The sequence below is a fragment of the Haliaeetus leucocephalus genome, unplaced genomic scaffold (assembly GCF_000737465.1).
Source record: "Haliaeetus leucocephalus isolate CR32 unplaced genomic scaffold, Haliaeetus_leucocephalus-4.0 Scaffold556, whole genome shotgun sequence".
In the NCBI taxonomy this organism is placed as follows: Eukaryota; Metazoa; Chordata; class Aves; order Accipitriformes; family Accipitridae; genus Haliaeetus; species Haliaeetus leucocephalus.
Genome location: NW_010972992.1, coordinates 3,114,961 through 3,123,509, shown reverse-complemented (window position 1 = coordinate 3,123,509; position 8,549 = coordinate 3,114,961). Strand labels below are relative to the sequence as shown.

The 8,549-nt window shown below is 40.0% G+C and overlaps 2 protein-coding genes across 2 annotated transcripts in view; both read left to right on the top strand.

The window, feature by feature from the left end:
* LOC104838011 (arylacetamide deacetylase-like 4) overlaps positions 1–4,088 on the top strand; it is a 5,678-nt gene extending 1,590 nt beyond the window's left edge. The window contains exons 3-5 of the mRNA XM_010577518.1: positions 1,847–2,063; positions 2,265–2,328; positions 3,014–4,088. Coding sequence (XP_010575820.1) covers positions 1,847–2,063; positions 2,265–2,328; positions 3,014–3,788 — 1,056 coding nt within the window. The 3' untranslated portion in view covers positions 3,789–4,088. The remainder of the gene's footprint in view (positions 1–1,846; positions 2,064–2,264; positions 2,329–3,013) is intronic.
* Positions 4,089–4,299: 211 nt separating this feature from the next.
* Positions 4,300–7,727, top strand: LOC104838010 (chromosome unknown open reading frame, human C1orf158). Its single transcript, XM_010577517.1, has 5 exons — positions 4,300–4,369; positions 4,449–4,594; positions 5,633–5,746; positions 6,646–6,823; positions 7,441–7,727. Exons 1-5 carry the CDS (start codon positions 4,300–4,302, stop codon positions 7,725–7,727), a joined length of 795 nt encoding a protein of 264 aa, XP_010575819.1.
* The last annotated feature ends 822 nt before the right edge of the window (positions 7,728–8,549 follow it).

Here is an 8,549-nt window from a genome sequence, read left to right as displayed (position 1 = left end):
CCCCCCCCCCCCCCCAAAAAAAAAGAGCCGGGATTAAGATCCGCATGCCCCTGCCGCCCTCATGGGATGCTTGCGGCTCCACATCGTGGGGAGAGAGCTGCGGGGGAGCACCCTCAATGAGGCCGCTCGCTGCTCGCGTCGTGGGCAAAACCCATTTCACGTTCAGAAGTAGCATGCTAGGGCTTGTTAGCAGAGATTGCCAAACGGCGGTGCTGATTTAAGTGTCGAATTCGGAGCTGAGCTGGTGTTTTGGCTGATAACTGCCCTCAGCTTTAGGCGAAGTCACCTTGCACAAAGAAAACTACAGCCCTTCAACTGCTCCTGCCATGGTTGACGTTTATGGTACAAAATCCGGTTAGGGCTGCTTTACTTAATCCCTGGGCTCCCTTTTACAGCATTGCATAAACAGCATTAGAGCTCTCCTAAACTCTTCCTATGTTACTTGCCGTATCTTTTAATTTTTTTAAATCTTCAGTTTTCTCCTTCACTCCTTTAGCCACAATGTCGCATTTGCTATCACACAGACCTTGTTTGTTTTCCTCCACACAGTTTCTTACGCCATTGACATCCTCTTGAAATTTACTGGCAAAGCTACCTAGCTCTCCTGGATCCCACTAGCACATGACAGCAAAGGAATGGATAAAGACAGACCCCCACTGGGCATTTAAAATTGGGATCTTGTTTAGTAATGCAACTGTAACAGTTTATTTGTTTAATTCCATTAATTTGGTTCCCAACTTCTTGCTTGTTCATTTACTACATCACATTTATATTCTAGCTTGCAAGATCACTGCAAGAGCATTGGGAAAGGAAGCTTCTTGATTTTGCTCAGTAAATCTGTTGTGCAAATAAAAAGCAGTAACTAACTTGCACAACACAACTCAGCACTTAAGGTTTGCAAATTCACTGAGTTTTATGATCTAATTCAGGAATATTAGTTTATGCAATGAAGAACCATTAAAGCTTATATTGCTGTTTCTATATATGACATTTCATTGTTGTTATCAAGTATAAATGAAACAAGAATGAGCACAAAGTGTGCGCAGGACACTACTGACAATTAAAATGTATACTCCAAGACAGCCAATTTGGATGGCCTATATAAAATTTCTGATGTGTTATTAGAATGACACTGGATTTGAGTAATGGAAGTAAATTTTTTACAATCTGTAGGATGTGAGAACATGGGAAAATTGGTTTTCTTGAATCAGAGAGCTTTCTTTTTATCGGACAACAGGGGTCACATTGCTGTGTGTAAAGCCTAGATTTTTCAGTCTGATTCTTCAGATTCCAGCTGGTATGATAGAAGGTAGAACTTCTCCTTCTTGGTAAAACTAATCTAGGCAACCTTAAAACAAATGCTGCTTTCTGACTCTATCCTGGGATGTCTCTTAGGAGACTTAGGACTTTCTTTTCTTTCTTAGGACTGGGCATTCCTATCAAGAAAACCAGCTGTGAAGTTACTTTTCCTCACTGTTTTCCACAGGTTTATTAAGGCAAAAACCAAGGACTAAACAACCTATTAGAACGAACTCACCTATCAGTACTCAGTATAGAGGAAACCATTCAGAGAGTCTTTGGGAGACACTTGCATAGCCATTATCCTCCTCTATGAACAGTCCTCACGGTAGTTACTCTAACTATTTGGGCTGTTATTATTATATCTTCATATGGCGTATTCATATTTTACAACACTACCACTTTTTTTTTTTTTTTTTTTTGGTAAGCTCTGTGTTTCTTTAAAATTTCCCTCAAACACAGTTCAATGTAAGTATGATGCAGAGTTTTTAGACCTCAGCTAACTCAAGACTTTTAAAGAAGCCTTAATTTCTTTTACCTCTAACAGGGAAAGATTTTGGAGAAGACTGGACTTTGCAGTCAAATCACTTTTGGCCGATATGTGCGACAGGGACGGAAACTAGGGGTGGATCCAAAGCTCTTCATCCAGGATTTGCAGTTTAACAAAGTACCTGTGAGGGTTTATCAGCCTAAAGCTACCTCTGATGGGCGAAGGAGAGGTATCATCTTCTTTCATGGAGGAGGCTGGGTATTTGGAAGTCTTGGTAAGATATTTGCTGGAGGAGTAATAGTAATGTAGAAAGAACATTCTCATCTTTTTATAAAACTGAAATAAGAGGAGGTTCCAGCATGTGATTTGGGAGGAGGTCTGAAGACAAATACATGCCTTTCTGGAATGAACATTCCTTAGCTATCTCAAAGATCAGGGCAATAGCAAACCACTAATGAAAATATTTCTTTTCCAGATACCTATGAAAAAGTATGCCGCTACATATCCAGAGAAAGTGAATCGGTAGTTGTATCTGTTCAGTAAGTGAATCCTACCCAGTTCTGTTGTTTGGAGATTATTGTTGCTGTGGTGCCACAGAAAAGCTGCACTGGTTTTGGAGATGTTCTTTTTTGCAGAGAAATTTCTAAAGAATTCAGTGAAGCCCATAAAGAGACAAATAGTGTTAATGGAGATTTCATAGCTCTTAACTGTTCATGCCCTGTTATACTCAAAAAGACCCAAGTGGAAATATTTGGCACACTAAGAAAATCTATAAAAGCCAATCAAAAACTTAAGTAAAAAAAGTCTTCCTTGTGCTGAACATATGAACATGTTATTACATGATGCTCCAAAGAATTGTGATTTATAGAAAAAGAGAGAATAATCACACAGTATTACTCCCATTTTACACATAGGAAGCAGAGGCACAAAATTATTAAATTATCTTGTCAAGAATACACAGGGAGTTTTCAGCATGACTAAGAAATGTACAAAGTCTCAGTCAGACTCTTAACCAGAAGACAATGCTACTTTACTGAGTCCTTGTGACTCAATACACAATTTACAGCTTATCCACAATCACTAACTGAGGAATGCCTGCTTAGGAGGTAATGAATATCCTAACCTAGAGGAAATGATAGTGCTGGAAGACAGCATAGGATACCATTTCCTGATTAATACTAATGACATTTCCTTCTCTTATACTTGTCTCTTTCTGTGTACTAGGTATCGTTTAGCTCCTGAACACAAATACCCTGCTGCGTATGAAGACTGTCTTAATGCCACCATACACTTTATGAAGAATATAGAGCTCTATGGCGTGGATCCCGCCAATGTAATTGTCTGCGGGGACAGTGCTGGGGGCAATCTAGCAGCTGCTGTTAGCCAGACCCTTGCAGGTAGATCAGACCTCCCCAAACTACGGGCTCAGATCTTGATCTACCCAGGCCTTCAGGCACTGGACTTCAATTTACCATCCTATCAGCAGAATCGGGGAGTCCCTCTCTTATTCCGAGAACGTGCCGCTTTCTTTGCTTTGCAGTACTTAAATGGGGATGCGCTGCATATGCAAGAGGTCTTGGAGGGCTCTCATATTCCTCCAGATATGAGGCTGAAGTACAGGAAGTGGGTGAGTCCAGATAACATCCCCGAAAAATTTAAGGTCAGAGGTGTGAAGCCGCTTAGGCCCACTGATTTTATAGCTGAAGTTTATGAGACAGTGAAAAGATTCTGTGAGCCCAACCTGTGTCCGCTGTTAGCCGAAGATGCTATTGTTCACCAGCTGCCCGAGTCTTTCATCTTGACCTGTGAGTATGATGTGCTGAGGGACGACGGCTTGCTTTACAAGAAGAGATTGGAGGACAACGGTGTTCGAGTGACCTGGTACCACCTCGAGGATGGATTCCACGGAATCATAAGCCTATATGATTATTGCGGTTTCTCATTTCCAGCTGGGAAAAGGGGATTGGACAGTGTTGTTAACTTCCTAAAAAGCTTATAGTATACACCTTAGATTCCACGAGTCTGTTCATGCCTCAACCTAGGAAAATATCTTTTTAGGATATTTAATATCAGGTGATGGGTAGTCAGTCAAGGGCAGACATTAACAATGATAAACAAGGCTCATCAGAACCTCATTCCAGCTGTTAGTTGGAACGTGGAATATGCAAACCTTATACAAGCTTGTACCATGCTGCAAGCCCTTATCTTTACCTGTGTCAATAAAGAAGAACATTATTTTGAATGGACATCCTGGTTTGCCCCACTTGTTTAAAATAAAATGTGTCTGTCTATGAAGAGAGATTGTGTGTCGCACAGATATGTGTGGTGTGTTGGTATAGAGGAATACATCACTTCTATCACAATGTTTTGAGACATAACTGTGCTCTGATTCTGAACTCTTAACAGTTAGAGAAAAACACCCAACTGACTTTAGTGGGTTAGGAGCCACTGTGTTGCTCAACACTAAATATGATGCAGCCTAGAATGTGGTTACTGGAACAACGGTCACCATGGGGATAGCAAAGAAATGGTTCTACGGCCAAGCAGTTCCCCACATCACCCATGTTTCTCAGCACACAGGCAGGCAGAAGTGGAGCCCCTTTCTGCCTTAGTTTTAGCACTGGACAACTGAGTAATCTTTCACCCATGTAACTTGAAGGACAGTTCCAACAACCAGGGAGGGGCGTGCTGGTGAGACAAAGAAATATGATGGCGTCACAAAAAGATGGACAGGATTGGTGGAAAATTGAACCCAAATACTCTGCTAAAGTTCTCATTGGAAACTGGCTGGAAGAGAGGAAAGAGGTAAGATCAGGAAAGAAGTGTGAGAGCAGGAATAGAGTGGGTCAGAACCAATGCTGTGGAGGTAGAATACTACTTCAGTCATAAGCTAGATTGAGGTTCATCTCAGAAGCGTGATAAAAGGGAGAAGGATAAGCATCTTGCTTGGCCTGCATCCATTCATTTTGTTAATGATTGGCCATTCTTCTCTCTAAGCCAGGACAGAAGCAATGCCTGAGCATGTGTTACATTGTATGTTTCACACCGGACATCATATTAGCCAATTAAAAATGCTATAGCACTTTTTATGGCAATCCCTTCAGACTGCTATACAACTTCCATACAACGAACTATACAACAACAACATATACAACTTAATAATATAAACCAACATTATACAAGAGAGGCTTCACTAATCCTTCCATAAATTAAATACTTATTATTACTTGTATCAGAGGATCTTTAATGATTTGGATATTGGTTTCTTTACTTGTATAAACAAGAGGATCTTTGCTAGGAGAGCTGCTCGATAGATTGCATGCCCTGCTTAAGGGCTGAGCAAGATTTTATCATGAGACATTTAACTTTGTCAAAACATGCCTGTTAGGTTCAATATTGGAGCTGTTAGGGCAAATCCTCCTGACTCCACTAAAATTACTTCCTTTAGATGTTTTTTTTTTTTCTGGAGCAAAATGCTAGACTATATTGCAGAGACTGGCCTGCTGCAGCAGAATTAGGAACAAAGGGACCAAAAAAAAAAAAGTTTGTTTGTCCTTTTCAGATGCTAGTTCACATGGCAGGTAAAAGTATTAAACACCAAACCATGAATAATTTTTCAGGGGCTGTATGGTATCTTGTATTTACACCAAGGAATCAATCCAGAATTTTATAATGGCTGATTATGCCAGCTGACTTTACCATCTGAGAAAAAGTACCATAGCACAGACTTCTTTCCAAATAAGTGCTTTTTAAATGCATAGATGAAGAAAGCAGCACTGGAACAGAGCTTCTGTAACGATCAGATTGCCTTAGCTATACTGAGTGTTGTATGTATCTCTCTAGTTTATAAAAGACACTGGGAAACTCGGCAGCAGTGTATACAGAACAGACTTCGTTTGCTTCCCAGATCACAAACCAGACCAAACACTAAGGAGAACCATGATGGAAAAATTTGAGGTAAGTAAAAGAAGTTTCAAAGGTGGGGCTGTGTGTGCCAACATTCCAAACAGTGATGATCTTTGACTAATACTTAAATCATATTTAATATCCTTAAACAACTATATACGTAAAAGAAGGCACTGCAGCTCCGTGGCAAATTTACAGGATCCAGAGCTCCCTCATATGTTTGATTAAAGTAGGATGCCTTTCAGAGGTAGACAAACAGCACATACTTCCTGGTACTCTCTGGTTGTTTCCGAGTCTCTGCTTCGGTGGGTGACCAGGGCACATGAAGAAAATCAGCATGTTACTATCAGCTAGCACTGGGTATTGCATCTTCAGGACATTCTGTGGGCTATAATATGAGCTTGCCAGTAAAAGAGGATTATTTTCACCAGCACACCTCCAATTCATAGGAACGAACTGCATTTAAATGCGTCCCAGATCTTTCACAACAATACTTTTCCCACAAGTATCATCTGCTAGAATGTCCCTTCGTCCAAGGTGCCTCTCCACCCCCAAATATTCTTGTCATTCTCTCCTGACAGACAGTTAGAAGGTAGTATATGTAATGCTAGTGCACAATGAAACACTTAAGCAGCACAAGACAATCAGCTTTTCATTTGAAGGCTTCTTAAATGTATCTGCAAATCCCTGATGCATGAGTTGAAACCAGACTAATCAGATCTCATGACATACAAATGTAGTTGCTTAATTTAACTGGACATCTACTTTACTTGAAATGCAAATGCCTTTACTTTCAGGGCTTAAATTATAAGTAAAAGTAATGTAAGTACTGACAAAATATTGTCATATCATTGGCAGTACAGTCTGACTCAAAAGCATGCTAAGCCGTCTGAATGCTATGTTCAAAGACAAGTAGCATGGTTTCATTTCTCATTTAATTCTCATTTCAGGGCCTGCCAATGCAGCACTTCTTCACCCATCATGAGGAACCAAGAAGCCGAAATTTGGTATCGGAGTATGACGATAAATACAATAGACATGGTTACAACCCTGTGCTGCCTCCCCTCCGCAGCTGGAATGGACGCAAGTTTGCCTGGATTTCTCAGAAATCAGATTTCCCCATTCTTGGTAGGTTTTGGCGTTATTATTTCAATCAGATGGAACATGGTGCAGTTGTCAATATATAGACTTACAGCCAGGAACCTCCTTCTGTTTTAATTCTGAAAATGGATTTTGTGGTGACTTTTGACTGTGTCTTACCCAGTCAGTAGCTTATTCTTCAGATTGATAAAGTGGAAATGTTATCTATACAATAATACTTAATCACCACAGGAAGCAGTGAAGGATAGTGCCAATAAACAGATTTCTCTCCCCTATGCAATAATGCAAGACACCAGCTGAAAACAAGGAGAGCTGTGAGATACAACTAGCAGGAGTATTATTATGTTTCTGAATTTAAGCGACATGTACAGCTCTTATAACTTTTTTAATATCTACCAGAGAGACTATGAAGAATCAGGACTCTTTAAATTTATACTGTTACTGCTGTCCTATTGATATCTAACAGTGATTTTCCCTTCCAGCCAGAGGGTAGACACACATGCTCTGGGAACAAAAAGATCTGTTTTGTCCTTAATCTGCTGTCAAAATAGTACAAATATTCCCTATGACAATTGTGGAGTAAAAACACCAGAACCCAAAATTTAATTCTATCATTTCTAACATTTAATCATTTCTTGTCTCAGAACCACCTACCAACTATGGCCTTCTTGAGCACCTGATGAAAAAATGGCACGAGAAAGAAGATGGAGTGATGAACAGTGTCTACACCATTTCCTATGAAAGCCCACCGATTTCTGCTTTTGCTACTTGTCAACTGAGACAACCAGCTAAAACTCATGATCTCCCTTTCAACCAGGGATGTCTTCCCCAAAATGTTAGTAGAATCCTGGATTATGAAGGGGGTCAGAAATACCTGCAAGCCATCAGCCAACTGGTGAGAGACAGAAAAGCAAGGGACACCTCCGTGTAAACTGCTTAGGGTGGTCTTAAGTACTACTTAATATAGCTTGTTGCTCATGTACGTAAGAGTGATCTGTTCCATGCAGAAGGAATGAGAATTAGGTTATAAATGTGGAGGGCTGTCTACTAGTTAGAACAAGTTGCTGGGTTACATGCTGATCTGCAGATGGCTGGGAATATTTCAGAAGATATTAAATCACTGGAAACAAAATTTTCATCTGTTGGTTTCTGGTTAATGAACAGTTGCAGGAAGGAAAAAAAAAACAGAATGGGACTGAACCTGAAAGGATATAAATCTCTTAATTGCTTTGTCCTTAGCTTTTTTTTTTTTCATTTTTACACAGCTTGCTATAATTTCTTCAACGAAAGAGTAGAAAAGAAACTTGTGTTATTCCATAATGTGTCTGAAACATCCAAGAATAAAGTAAACCTATGAAATGGCTGCATACCTAAGGACAAGGTGAACCAAGGTTTATCCCAATGCAGTAAGCAAGCAGACCTTGATTGCCCTTGGCTTTACATATTGAATGGCACTTAATGGTAGATAAGCTGCAAAGTGAACTACATTAGTTGACCTTACATTACCAAACAGTAAACCTAGAAGAAATAGTTGTAGGTGGCCTTTATACTGCTGGATAGGCCACCCCGATCCTTTACTTGGTTGAGAAAGTATGTGAATGACCTATGTAAAAAATGCTGACAGAAGTCCAAATTCTTATTGCACTGATGTGCAACTCCTGTATTTAAATCACATTTGGTTCAGAGGAGATATTTAGAAGGTTCAGCTGCTATTGGTCTGAGGCTCAACAATAAACTTGCAGCAAGTTAAAGG